This window comes from Melanerpes formicivorus, unplaced genomic scaffold (genome assembly GCF_026170545.1).
Source record: "Melanerpes formicivorus ecotype bairdi unplaced genomic scaffold, bMelFor1.0.p_v2 SCAF_24, whole genome shotgun sequence".
Lineage (NCBI taxonomy): Eukaryota > Metazoa > Chordata > Aves > Piciformes > Picidae > Melanerpes > Melanerpes formicivorus.
Genome location: NW_027142376.1, coordinates 13,134,235 through 13,148,993, shown reverse-complemented (window position 1 = coordinate 13,148,993; position 14,759 = coordinate 13,134,235). Strand labels below are relative to the sequence as shown.

At 50.8% G+C, this 14,759-nt stretch overlaps 1 protein-coding gene across 2 annotated transcripts in view; it reads right to left on the bottom strand.

Annotated features, from left to right (window-relative positions):
• Positions 1-11,432: 11,432 nt before the first annotated feature.
• POMGNT2 (protein O-linked mannose N-acetylglucosaminyltransferase 2 (beta 1,4-)) overlaps positions 11,433-14,759 on the bottom strand; it is a 62,075-nt gene continuing 58,748 nt past the window's right edge. For both annotated transcript variants that reach the window (XM_068152948.1, XM_068152946.1), the window contains one exon: positions 11,433-13,747. In XM_068152948.1, the coding sequence (XP_068009049.1) occupies positions 11,919-13,655 (1,737 nt within the window). In that variant the 5' untranslated portion in view covers positions 13,656-13,747 and the 3' untranslated portion in view covers positions 11,433-11,918. The remainder of the gene's footprint in view (positions 13,748-14,759) is intronic.

Here is a 14,759-nt window from a genome sequence, read left to right as displayed (position 1 = left end):
ATGTTCAAGTGTTTCGATGTCCTTCTTAAACTGAGGGGCCCAGAACTGGACACAGGACTCAAGGTGCAGCCTAACCAATGCAGAGTCCAGGGGCACAATGACTTCCCTGCTCCTGCTGGCCACACTATTCCTAATGCAGGCCAGGATGCCATTGGCCCTCTTGGCCACCTGGGCACACTGCTGGCTCATGTTTAGGCAGCTGTCAATCAGCACCCCCAGGTCCCTCTCTGTTTGGCAGCTCTCAGCCACTCCGACCCCAGCCTGTAGCTCTGCATGGGGTTGCTGTGGCCAAAGTGCAGCACCTGGCATTTGGACTTGTTAAATGCCATTCCACTGAATTCTGCCCATCTGTCCAGTCAGTCGAGGTCCCTCTGCAGAGCCCTTTCACCCTCTAACTGACCAACATCTGCTCCCAACTTGGTGTCATCTGCAAACTTGCTGATGACTGTCTCAATCCCCTCATCCAGATCATCAATGAAGATATTAAAGAGGATGGGGCCCAGCACTGATCCCTGGGGGACACCACTGGTGACTGGCCTCCAGCTGGCTGTGGCACCGTTCACCACCACTCTCTGGGCTTGGCCCTCCAGCCAGTTCCTAACCCAGCACAGAGGAACTCAATATATCTTTGTACTTCTCTGAAACTGATAAACAACAGATATTCTCCTCAAAGGTAAAGGAGCAGCTAATTAAATACTCACAGGTTGTGACTTTCAACCCCAGTAAAATTCCAGCAAGATGATGCCAAGTGGTCCTTAAACCCAAGCACTGAGCTTGATATCAGAATGCCAACCCCAACCACAGGAAGGACAGGACTGTTTTCTCAGTTTGCCCAGCCAGAGCTGGGCTTTGGAGGGCTTACTCTTTCCCTTTTGCCATCAGGTGGATCAAAAGATTTCACCTAAAACCTGGCTGTTAAAAATTCAGGTCTTTGGTCTCCTGCAGTGAAGTCATGGAGCAGTTCTCTGCCCTCGTATTGCTAAGCTGTCCAAACCTGTGCTGCACCTGGGGCTAAACACAGTGTCTGCTCCACAAGTGTGTTTTACAGTCCCCACAAATGAAACCCTTTGGCTGGTGCCCTTGCTATTCATCACACAGTGTCTCAAGAGGGGAGGAAAGAGAAGCAAAGATGGAGAACAGAGGGGATTACATGCAGCACCTCTGAGATAACTTTCTCATGTGGCAGAGGTCCTCTCTCTGGATGCAGAGCCTGAAACTCACACCATGAGGAGGGAATTACTCTGCTAAATGGTGGGGAGTGAGGCCAGCTCTCCCACAGGACACCCTGCTTATTGCTTGCACAGCTTCACAGTCCTTTAAATCAGCCAGTAACCGGTGGGAAAGGACCCAAAAGCTGCCATCAAGTGCAGAGAGACTTGTGATACCAAGAGCAAATGTTAATCTTGCTTTTGAGGTGGGATGTGTTGCATCAATCCCAGTTTGGACCTGGCAAGGCCTAGCCTTGCACCATTGTGGGCTGCTGGCACACAGCTTGTCTGTACAAAGGGTAGCCCAGGACTCTTGCTCAAAGTGGACTCAGAAGGGTAGTGGCAGGACAGCATGTGCTGTGCTCAGCTGGGGCACACACACTGTTTTGCATAATGGAAAGGAGTGCACACATCACCCTGAATCCATGGTTTCTTGGTTGTCCTTGGCTCAGGCTGACAGGCAGATTGCCTCCTTTGGTCAAAGGGGAATAAGCAGAGGAGCAGACCATGGAGAAGCTGCTTGTTAGAAGCCCAGTCCCAAACCATCACATTTTCTAATGCCAAGGGTGGTGTGTGCTGCTCTTGGCTGCTTGGGCATCTGAAATGTGAAACCTGGTGGCTGGCTTCCTGGAGACATCCAAGAGAATCTCTCCCAGAGCCTCTTCCCCAGGCTGATTCTTCTTTTTTGCCTCTATCTCCTGGCAGCCCCCTTGGTCCTTCCCCTGGTTGCTGCTGCTCTGCTGGCACCAGAGGGGCAGCTAATGAGAGTTGGCAGAAACCTGGGCATGAGTCTGAAAGCCAGAGAGAAACAGGAAAATTGTGATGACTTAGGAGCAGCTGGAACCATCATACTGAGTTAACTGAGGAGAAAAGTGCTCAGGGAGAAAGTGGCCCAGAGAGCTTTGCAGGGGATGCTCAGTGAAAAGCACCACTGTGTGCCAGCCCCATGACCTTTCCCAGCCTTGGCCCTGGAGCATTGCCCCTGTGCCACCACAGACACAGCTCAGATAATGGGAAAACAGAGTGAGCCCACAGGCAGTAGAGTTTTCTTTTGAAGCCCTGCCATCACATGTGGGCTCCCAGACTTGTTTGGTTTGAGCTACCTCCTTGGCTACATTTGGAAATCAATTTCTCTGAGCCACACCTCCAGGTGACTGCTGGGCAGCTTGCTCCTGGCAGCACCTGGTCTCAAGCAACTACAGCTCAGTGGCACAGCCCAGAGCCTCAGCACTTGGTGTACTGCAGGACCATGGCTTTCAGTAGGCAAATACAGTGCACTGAGATCCAAAATACCTGGAGCTCTGGGCAGCTGGAGAGCTGGGCCGGGGTATCAGCAGATGCACATCGGGTGGCCACTTCAGCTGGAGGTACCAGTGTGGTTGTTTGAACTCCTTGAGTGGAAATGAACAAAACCTATTCAAATAGATGGCCCTATCAATTTACAGTTTGTGTTTCTGAATAATGTTCTGGAGATAGATGTGGCTGGGTAAATAAATCAAGTATTAAGCATGAGAAGTAGAAATGGGCATCACTCACCCAAGGGCGAGGGTGAAGGAGGGGAAGAGGCTGTTGAAGCCACCCTGCCCAGCTCTATGCCATGCCCACGTGGTGGTGGCAAAATGCTGTGGCTGCTGCTTTATGCATCCAGGGACACAGCTATACCCAGAAGGTAAATCAGGCAATTCCAGCGAGCTGTTTGGATGAACACCCAACAAAAGGCAGCTCAACTGATCTTGGGAGTCAGCGCGTTTTCAGGTGGTAGGGCCTGAGCAGCATTTCAAGGTGAGGACTGCTGCCAAGTTACTTCAAGCAAACAGGAGGCTGTGTGGTTGATCTGCTCAAACGTGCCAACAATTAGTTTAGTAATCAGCATGTTCTGAAGGAATGATTTGAGAAGGTGACAAGAAGGGCCAGGCCCTCAGTCGGTGTAAATCCACATCACCGTGCTGGTGGAGGGTTTGGCTCAAGCTCCCTTAGGGGGGATGTGCTGGGGAAGGTGCCATCCTTACATAAGGATGGTGATGTGCCTCACACACATGCAGATGGTGATGCTTCTCATACCACCCACAGCACAGATGGACTGTCAGTCATCACATTGAAAGTCGTTCCAAGAGTGTGCCAAGCCCAAGTCCGGCAGGGAAGAATTAAGTGCTCTTTTATCCACTCAACCTACCCTGCCTTAGACCACAGACACCAGAAGCAAAAATACTGTAGCAATAAGTTCTCTATTTATACAGCTCAGCAGATGAAACACAGCAATAAAGATGCTGAAGTCGCCCTTTTGTTTAATGTACACCAAATTGTGTTGTGCTTGAGTCCCTTTCACCCAAGGATCCTGGAGAGCAACAAGCTCCTTGCTGTGCAGGTGGACCATCTTCTGCCCTAAAGAGGTTACAGGCTTGGGTAAGAGCCCTTGCCAGTTCACCTGCAGCAAAAGTGTCTCTGTCTGGGAGACATCTACACCAAGATCAAAGTCTTAAAATAAACCATTTCCTAAGTGTCTTAATTTAATTTGGGTCTTGTCAGGCACTGGTGTCTCAGACTAAACCTTCTACAGCTCTCACCTTCCCCAGCACAGTAGCTTTTAGACGTCTCAAGTTACTGCTCTTAAGAAAAGGATCTGCAAGAGGAATCAGACACAGGAATGAGACAGAAAAATCTGAATGTGAACTATGCAAACCCAAATATTTTGATTAAATACCTCCAGCCACTTTCTGGAAGTGTAAAACCTGCAGCAGGTGACCAGTCTGAAGCACAGCTAGCCCATCACTGCCTGCCCCTGCCACTCACAGGCAGTGTGTGTGAAGAAAGAAGTCAAAAGCTGAAGAAGTCCATAGGCCCAGGGGAAAAGGGGGGAAAAAAAAAGGTACAATAATTTTGCCAAGCTCAAGCTAGCCAGCAGTGCTTTATGGTAGGCATGGGTTTTTCTGGATGAGGTTTAGGATTCTGCATGCTTGCCATTGGCTAAGTGCACTACATAAGCACTGGAGCATTTCTGGCTGGTAAGAAGATGACCAGCTCATGGCCACCACAGCACCCCACTGGCTGTGCAGAGGGAGATCAAGAAGAGTCAGGTTGTACCCATATGAGAACATTTCTCACAGGGCACCTGCGTCCTCACTGCTTCCCACTCGGCCAGTAGCTCATCCTGCACCCAGCCAAGGGATCACCCACCTCTGAGCCACCCTCTGTCACGTAGAGGACAGTTCCTGTTTTGAACAAGGGTGTAAAAGCCACGCAGAGGATGCTGATATTGAGTGGTAGTGAACGGTGCCACATCCAGCTGGCAGCCAGTCAGCAGTGGTGTCCCCCAGGGATCAGTGCTGGGCCCTGTCCTCTTCAGCATATTCATCGATGATCTGGATGAGGGGGTCGAGTCAGTCATCAGCAAGTTTGCAGATGACACAAAGTTAGGGGCAGATGTTAGTCAGTTAGAGGGTAGAAAGGCTCTGCAGAGGGACCTCGACCGACTGGACAGATGGGCAGAGTCCAATGGGATGGCATTCAACAAGTCCAAGGGCCAGGTGCTGCACTTTGGCTACGGCAATCCCATGCAGAGCTACAGGCTGGGGTCAGAGTGGCTGAGAGCTGCCAAACAGAGAGGGACCTGGGGGTGCTGATCGACAGCCACCTGAGTATGAGCCAGCAGTGTGCCCAGGTGGCCAAGAGGGCCAATGGCATCCTGGCCTGCATTAGGAAGAGTGTGGCCAGCAGGAGCAGGGAGGTCATAGTGCCCCTGTACTCTGCTTTGGTTAGGCCACACCTTGAGTCCTGTGTCCAGTTCTGGGCCCCTCAGTTTAAGAAGGACATCGAAACACTTGAACGTGTCCAGAGAAGGGCAACAAGGCTGGGGAGAGGCCTTGAGCACAGCCCTGTGAGGAGAGGCTGAGGGAGCTGGGATTGTTTAGCCTGGAGAAGAGGAGGCTCAAGGGTGACCTCATTGCCCTCTACAACTACCTGAAAGGTGGTTGTAGCCAGGTGGGGGTTGGTCTCTTCTCCCAGGCAACCAGCACCAGAACAAGGGGACACAGTCTCAAGCTGCACCAGGGGAAGTTTAGACTCGAGGTGAGGAGGAAGTTCTTCACCGAGCGAGTCATTTGGCATTGGAACGGGTTGCCCAGGGAGGTGGTTGAGTCATCGACCCTGGAGGCGTTCAAGAGGAGATTGGACGTGGCACTTGCTGCCATGGTCTAGTCATGAGGTGTGTGGTGATAGGTTGGACTCGATGATCCTCGAGGTCCTTTCCAACCTAAGTTATACTGTGATACTGTGATATCTGCTTAGCTGGACACAGGCTGTCACAAAAGGACTGTCAAAATGCACATATAAAAGAAAGAGCAGACTTTCATTATTATTTCCCAGTCAGTCTGGTTCCTGAGAATCTGGCAAACAGGTGCTCTAGATATTTTCTGCCATGAGATCCCACCGTTGATCATGCTGATTGCTACCTGCCAGGCTGCTTGGAAAAAGTCCCTCCCACTACTGGAGATGGTCTGTGGCTTTTCAGGCTTCAGTTTGTGCTACTCCAACCTGTTTTCCACTCTGTCAGGCTCCACAGCTCCAGAGCAACTGGCCTTCCACTGTGTTGAGCAAGATGTGGTGTGTTTGAAACAAGTGCCATCCATAAATCTCAACTCTCCACAGGCCCAGGGACAGCATGTCCTGCTCAAGAAACACACCTAAAGCTAGGCTGGAGTTGAGCCTCTTCAGAAATCTCTAGTCTTAGATATGGTATTTAGGGTGAGTTTGGGCTATAAACAAGAGAACATTACAGTAGCATGAAATTACTCTGGCTCTGCTAAAATTCATTCTCTCACTTGGTAACTGCTGTCCATAGATAACTCTATTGTCATACAACCTGCGGCTTCAGCTCCAGCATCTCATGTGTGCAAGCTGTTCAGTGCTCTATTCAGTCCTTCTTCACCCTCCTACACGTTGGTGAGCAGCCCCTTGCACAGCAGCTGGCTGCTCCTTACACTGGCTAATTAGAAGACATGAAACAGCAGCCAGAGAAATCCTCCTTGCTGATCCATCTCCATCACCACAGCCAAGCCGAGCAGCAGCGAGTTCAAGACCAGCCTGCTGCTGGCATCCTGCACTGCCCCCGGAGGGTTTTGGATTAAATCCTAGCCAGCTGTTCCTCTTCCAGCACAGTGGGGCCAGACAGCACCACAGAGCTTAATGGATTTGCTTTGGGAGCAAACCCAAGGGATGCAGCGGTGGAAGGCACACGTTTACTGAACAACACAACTTGTCAAAAGGAGCCCCATAAGCTTGCCTGAGGAAACACCAGTCTGTCTAGTGCTAGAGAAAGTGCAATCAAATGAAATCAGTTTCAACTGAAATGGGATGGTCTACAAATATGGACCACAGATTGCTACAAAAGGTACTGAGAAAGGCAGGCAGGAAGGCAGCACACAAATAGCCCGGACCCAGGACAGCTGGTGGTTAGGACACAGGCAGCTCACACTCCTAATGAAAATTGCTTCTGAGAACTGGTGCAAAATAAATGCTGACTACATTTCAGCCTGCTGAGGGCTCACTCCAAACCTGATTTTGTAGGATGCCAACATTACCACTCTTGCAACAGGCAGCAGGGAGGATGGCTGCTGGCCACGGGGCTTCCCTGGGGGTGTTTAAGACCAGGCTGGATGAGGCTCTGGCCAGCCTGATCTAGTGTGGGGTGTCCCTGCCCATGGCAGGGGGGTTGGAACTAGGTGATCCTTGTGGTCCCTTCCAACCCTGAATGATACTATGATCTTCAGCTTCCATGGACATGGGGATGATAGATTCCTGCAAAACTCTTCCATGAGTGGGAGCTAATCAGCCTGGTGGCCTCTCTAAGCAGCCTGCTTTCATATCTGTCATCAGTTTATGAAGTTTTTCTCTGACATACAGCTCTCAGCTTTAACATAGGTGGCACAGGTCGTGGAAGCTTCAGCACGAAACCCATTCTGTCCTAAGAGAGCAATGGTGGAAATATTCATGCACCCTTTAAAGTACCATGGCAGAAATGTTTAGTTAGCAAGGTTTAGTTAGTCAGTGAGGTGTTGGGTGACAGGTTGGACTTGATCTCTGAGGTATTTTCCAACCTTATTGATTCTATGATTCTATAATGGCCCTGCAAACACAGACTTTGGGACTGTTGTTTTACTCCCTCCCCAACCCCCCTGGAATTACAAAATGGGACAGTAAAAATCAATATACAGGAGTACTGCTTGCCTGAAGGTCCAGTGTTGTACTGTGGTGTCTCACTCATTTTTCAATCCTCCTGTTCCTTGTCTGGTTTTCTCCCTCTCTCTAGAACTTTTGTTATAATCCTGCTTGGAGCTGCTCATCACTCAGGAAGCAAGCCATCTCTCCTGCTGTTAAACATCCATCCAGTCCCAGGGATGACCAGGAAGGCAGAGAGGTATTTTGACTCTCGCTTTAATGCTGGTTATAAACCATGAAAGATGTTAACATCCGTTAGGGAAACATCCTGACACCTCTCACTCCTGCCCCTTCTCTCCTATTCTTCCCCAAGAGCTGTACTTGTGACACAGATGTTTTTCAAAGACAGTGTCATAGGATCACAGGATGTTAGGGGTTGGAAGGGACCTTTGAAGATCATCAAGTCCAACCCCTCTGCCAGAGCAGGACCATAGCATCTAGCACAGGAACACATCCAGATGGGTCTTCAAAGGCTCCAGAGGAGCAGACTCCACAACCTCTCTGGGCAGCCTGTTCCAGTGCTCTGTGACCCTCTCAGTGAAGAAGTTCCTCCTCATGTTGAGGTTGAACCTCCTGTGCTGGAGTTTCTATCCATTGCCCCTTGTCCTGTCCCAGGGTGCAAGTGAGCAGAGCCTGTCCCCTCCCTCTTGACCCCCAGCCCTCAGCTATTTAGAAACATTTATTAGGTCCCCTCTCAGTCTTCTCTCCAGGCTAAAAAGCCCCAGGGCTCTCAGCCCCTCCTCACAGGGCACATGCTGTAGTCCCTCAATCATCCTGGTGCTGCCTGCTGGTATCCAGGGAAAAAAAAAATCACCCTTGCAGAACTTTTTGTTTTGTTTTGTTAAACCTGGTTATGTTGACCTGAAGAGCACAGCTCTTCCCACCAAGCAAAGTGATCATGGTGGGAAGGTTTCACTGCAACAGCCACCACTGTGGTTTGTTTTGTGAAGTACTGGTGGGTTTGCTCTTTTTGCATGGAGGCAAAGCAAACCATGAACTGCAGTTGTGCATTATGGAACATTTATGGAAAATAAAGTTATTTTAAAACCCCCTTCTTTCACCACCACCTCCCGTTCCCCACCACATCTGTCCCTTTTCCACCCCACCCACCTAATTTCCCCCTTTTTCTCCTCAAACCCAGAGCACCTGGGCTCTGTTGGGAGTCTCCTCTCACCCCAGGTGTGGCCACTTGGTCCTCCCCACACACTCCCCTTTATAATCCCCCCCAGGAAAGGCAGAAGCTCTAAGCTGAGCCCTTCTGGGCTGAGGGATCCTCCTCTCATCACTGGTGAGTGCCCCTGGTGCACACTGGGTGTTGGTGGTGGTGACAACAAAGGCCGGGGGGCCTGGTGGCCCCCCGGTTGTTAGGAGCAGGATTGATGACTACTCTTAATGTTATCCACGGGTGCTGGCTGGGGCTGAGCGCCTCTGTGTGGTGTCTTGGCTGGTTGAGAGTCTTGCCCCTGGCTCTGGGATGGGTGCAGTAATGGTGCAGAGGGAGCAGGAGCTGCTTGGGCAGGGGGGAGGATGGTGTAGAGGGAGCAGGAGCTGCTTAGGGAAGATGAAATAGGGTGGGGGGGGTGTCAAAATCCATGTGGCCCCCTGGTTAGGTAGAAGAGCTTATTGAAGGGAATAAAAACCAACTGAGATGCCACCTGCCCTGAAATGTCTTTATGCAGACAAAGGACAAGCAAACTAAAAGCCAAGAGACATCTCACAGGGTTAAGCATAATCTGTGCTTCCACTTCACTGCTGTGTCCCTGCTGTGTCACCGTGGAAGGGACCCTGGAAGGTCATCGACTCTAACCCCCCTGCATTCATCGGGGACCTTGGAGCTACATTTCAGTACCTGAAGGGGACCTCCAGGAAGGCTGGGGAGGGAGTGCTGAGGAGAGCTTGTGGTGACAGGATGAGGGGCAATGGTTTGAAACTGGAGCAGGGTACCAGCTTCAGCTGAGTGATGGATCTTTAGGGCCTTCACCTAAAGGGGAACTGTGCAGGGGCAGCCCCTCAGCAGGCAGTGTGTTACCCCAGCAATGAAGCCAGATTACAACCTTGGGGAAAATTGATGTCAATTCTGGAGAAAAGACTCCCCTGACTGAAGCAACAGAGGGGTGAGTGTCATCAGCCCAATTCCTGTCACATGCTGTCAGTCCAAAGCCATGGCAGCCACCTACTTGTCCCCTGCCCTACTGTTTCCTCCCATCAATATCCAGGAAAAATGTGACCAGAAAACTTCTCTTTGCCACCACCTCCCTATGACTTAGAAAAGCATGTACCTGTTAGCATCTGTTATCCACCTATTATTCTGACCAAACATCAAAACAGAGCATTTTCTTGAGCAGGCTGCTCTTGAACATGTCCAGAGAAGGGCAACAAGGCTGGGGAGAGGTCTTGAGCACAAGCCCTATGAGGAGAGGCTGAGAGAGCTGGGATTGTTTAGCCTGGAGAAGAGGAGGCTCAGAGGTTCTCTACAGCTACCTGAAGGGAGGTTGTAGTCAGGTGGGGGTTGGTCTCTTCTCAGGCAATCGGCACCAGAACAAGAGGACACAGTCTCAAGCTGCACCGGGGGAAGTTTAGGCTCGAGGTGAGGAGAAAGTTCTTCACTGAGAGTTGTTAGGCATTGGAATGTGCTGCCCAGGGAGGTGGTGGAGTCCCCATCCCTGGAGGTGTTCAAGAGGGGATTGGACGTGGCACCCAGGGCCGTGGTTTAGTTAGTCATGAGGTGTTGGGTGACAGGTTGGACTTGATGATCTCTGAGGTTTTTTCCAACCTTATTGATTCTATGATTCTGTGTGCAACTTCACCCTCATGGCCTGCTCCAAAGCATCCACTTTCTTTCCCACAGAACTCTTCTTAAAACACAGTCATGTCTCTCATTCGGTCTGTCCCTTTTATCTCCTATTTGCACACCAAAATCTACTTTTAAACATGAAGCTGGCATTCTCTTCAGCCAAAAGATGGGGAGGAAAAAAAAACCCAAGCAACCCTACCCATATCTTTGTGGGTGCCATGGACAGTGGCACTGAGTGCACCCTCAGCAAGTTTGCTGATGACACCAAGCTGTGTGGTGCAGCAGACAGGCTGGAGGGAAGGGATCCATCTAGAGGGACCTGGACAGGCTGGAGAGGGGGGCACAAGCCAACCTCATGAAGTTCAATAAGACCAAGTGCAGGGTCCTGCATCTGGGTCAAGGCAACCCCAGGCACAAATCCAGGCTGGGCAGTGACTGGATGGAAAGGAGCCCTGAGGAGAGAGACTTGGGGGTGCTGGGGGAGGAGAAGCTCAACATGAGCTCTCAGTGTGCACTTGCAGCCTGCAAAGCCAATCAGGTCCTGGGCTGCAGCAGGAGAAGTGTGGCCAGCAGGGCAAGGGAGGTGATCCTCCCCCTCTACTCAGCCCTGGTGAGACCCCACCTGGAGTACTGTGTCCAGTTCTGGAGCCCCTATTACAAGAGGGATATGGAGGAGCTGGAAGGACTCCAGAGAAGGTCCATGAGGATGAGCAGAGGGCTGGAGCACCTCTCCTGTGAGGACAGACTGAAGGAGTTGGGGCTGTTCAGTCTGCAGAAGAGAAGGCTCTGAGGTGACCTCATTGTGGCCTTCCAGTATCTGAAGGGGGCCTACAGGAAGGCTGGGGAGGGACTTATCAGGTAGTGATAGGACTAGGGGGAATGGAGTGAAGCTGGAGGTGGGGAGATTCAGGCTGTATGTGAGGAGGAAGTTCTTCACCATGAGAGTGGTGAAGCACTGGAATGGGTTGTCCAGGGAGGTGGTTGAGGCCCTGTCCCTGGGGGTGTTTTAAGACCAGGCTGGATGAGGCTCTGTCCAGCCTGATCTAGTGTGGGGTGTCCCTGCCCATGGCAGGGGGGTTGGAACTAGATGCCCCTTGTGGTCCCTTCCAACCCTGACTGATACTAGGACATATATACACCCATATATACACTTTATGACAGCAAAAAATTAATCACAATAAAAGACTTTGACAGATACTCAACGAACAAACACTGAGGAGGTTTACAGCAGTTTAATGAAGGCTCTCACACCGAATCTTGAACTCAAAAATTACCATCAGAGTTATAAACAACAAATGAAAACCAAAAAGAACTTAGAATGGAAAAGCTGATGAGAGCTGCCCACCTAGCCATGGAATTAAGTGTGGTGTAACACTGTGCTTAAATACTCACCACGCTGTAGAAATGAATGTAAATCACCACCAAGGTACACACAACTCACTTCCATTCTGCTGCAGTTACACATAGTAAGCATGTAATTTAACCTCTGGAAGTTACTCTGAGGAACACAGAGGTTTCTTTGTGTTTTTGAGGAAACACTCACAGGAAATAAATACCATTTAAATACACCTGGAGGGCAATAAAACGGACACTTAGGCACTGGTACAGACTAGTCCTCTTCAGCCCTCTACACACTACAAGACAAGTTTTAAACCACAGATGGAGTGGAGAGCATGGCAGGGTTGTGCAGGCACTGCACCAGGTTATGTACTACACAAGAGCACATCTGCAAAAGGTCCCAGGAGACTTTTGTTGAAGATGCAGCGTATCCACACCAGGTAGATTGTGAAGGGCTTAATGTTTTCTGAGAAAGTGTGATTCTGGTGGGACAATATATAAGGCATGTAAGTGTTTTCCCCTTGCTCTTGTATCCAGACTTCATATTTCACTTCTCTGACCTTGAGATATTTCAGGTTCCAGGGGATCTGCCAGGACACTGCCAGTTTAGCTTCGCTTGTGCCCTGGACGGAGGCTTGACACTTGGCATCCCTCACTTTGCCAGGATAGAGGCTGCCAGACCACTTGTGCTTCTTGAGTCCAGGCTTGGACTTCACAGTCTGCCTGATCACATGGATGAGAGAGGGGATGTTCACTTTTGTGTCCTGGTAGGCACGGAACAGCCACTCGGGGTTGCGGCAGCAGAGGTGCCGCGGCACCTCCGTGTTCTTCATGATGCGCTCTTGCTCAGCTTTGTCCAGGTGAGCAATCCCGCCCTGGTCCCACGGCCTGTCTGGGTAGGTAACGGTGTCTTCCCTGTTGGTGTTCTGCCAGGCAATGTACTGCAAGTCCATGCCAGGGAGGGTTGTCAGTGTTTTGTAAGGGGTGTAGTGTTCAGGGTTGATAGCATAAGGAAACAGCTCCACCACCGTGGCACCTCTTGGCAGGAAGAGAGATGTGACTAACTGGGCCCCGTGCATGCTGACCAGCATGGAGGCGTTGCTGATCAACCGGACGATGTCAGAAAATGAATGCTCCTCCAGAGAGACAGTGATGGTTTTCATCTGGAACTCCTGAGCAAGGGCCAGTATTAGCTCTGCCTCGTTTAGGATAAGTCTGTTGATTGTTCGACTGAACACCACGATGTACTCCTCACTGGAGCTTTCCTCCAAGCTGACGTTCAGCTTCTGCATCATGAATTTGGTGAACTGCCTGATCTCGTTACCAGAAACTAAAATGTTTGCCTTTGGCCCCTGTGGCTGGACAAACCCATATTGGTACCAGGTGGTGATTTTGGACAGGCCCACGTATGATTTGGTAAAGCAGAGGAGCCTGCCCAGGGTTTTAAGCTGCTCCCTGAGGAGCGGCTGCTTGTTACTCAGTAACTTGTAGAGGTCAAAGTGAACACCTTCACTCCACCCTTCCATGAAGAAGAGCCGTGCCTCCATATCTAGATCAGAGAACTGCTGCATGGTGTAATAAATGGGGAGAAGGTCATCATGAAAGACGTGCATCAGGTTGTCTGGGTTGAACCTGTTAGCAATCAGTGCCACATCAGGCACAAAGACCGGCTTTGGCATGAATTTCAGGGCGGCAGCTGGCAGCTCCACAAAGTTGAAGTACTGGGTGTTGTGATCTTCCACTGAAGAGAGGTCAAGCAGAGCTGGCTGGAACCTTCGGGAGCCCAGGTTGGGCAGCATGACCGAGGAGTTGCTATGAAAGTAGACAAACTCCTCAGCCTCAGTAGAGTAGCAAAGGGACTCAAAGCGGCAGACGCGGTCAGTGTGCATCCTGCCAGCGCACACCATCCTGGTACCGTCCTCCACCAGTGCCTGGAGAGCTGCATGGTAGTCAACCTGCGCCTGAGAAAGCTCCTGAGACTGCCGCGTAAGGACCAGCTCCTCTTCGATCTCGGAGGCATGCTCTCGCAGCTTCATGTACTTCCACAGCACGGCGGCCAGCACACACACCAGCAGGGCATTAAACACAGCTGCTATGTTCATTCTGTAGTTAGATCCTAGCAGGATGACAGGTGGGGAATGCAATGGAGAGGGGAGACATCATTAACACTCCTTGACATGGTGAGGGCAAGGACCTGTGAAAAATAAAACAAGAAAGGAACCACTTAAACATCAGGTTTACAGCCCCACCATGAAGCACCTTTGATGGACTGCTCAAGAGTTGAGGCTTTTGGGGGTTTTCCAGTGACCTTTTTTTTCTCCACCCCCTTCCAGTGAATGAGGAAAAAGGAGGGTGGGGTGGGGGGGAAGAGTGCCAAAGCACTGCCCAACTACAAAAACAAAAGGAAACAGAAGTGGGAGCTGCTCTACAGGAAGGTTTGCATTCTTGTCTTTATTTCCACTCTTCTGGAGAAGAAAAGGTGAAAGAGTTTGAGGCTGAGCTGTGTGAAGCTTTGCCAGCAGAAAAGGTATGTTCCCTGGGACTGTGGCTCACTCTGCTCTTTGCAGAGCACTGCAAGCACTGTGCCACTCGCTCAGGGCTTGGAGCCCTGTGCACTGCACTGGTTAGGCCATACCTCGAGTCCTGTGTCCAGTTCTGGGCCCCTCAGTTTAGGAAGGAGGTTGACTTGCTGGAACGAGTCCAGAGAAGGGCAATGAAGTTGGTGAGGGGTTTGGAACACAGCTCTGTGAGGAGAGGCTGAGGGAGCTGGGGTTGCTTAGCTTGGAGAGGAAGAGACTCAGGGGTGACCTTATTGCTCTCTACAACTACCTGAAGGGAGGTTGTAGACAGGTGGGGGTTGGTCTCTTCTCCCAGGCAACCAGCACCAGAACAAGAGGACACAGTCTCAGGCTGTGCCAGGGGAAGTTTAGGCTGGAGGTTAGGAGGAAGTTCTCTACAGAGAGAGTGATTGCCCATTGGAATGGGCTGCCTGGGGAGGTGGTGGAGTCACCATCACTGGAGGTGTTCAGGAGGAGACTTGATGGGGTGCTTGGTGCCATGGGTTAGCTGTTTAGGTGGGTTGGACACGATCTTGAAGGTCTCTTCTAACCTGGTTTATTCTATTCTACTTAGCTCCTCCTTTTGCTCTGCCACAGGCCTTTGGCGTGGCTGCAAGGACCTAACTGCCTCTCACCTTTACTATGCAG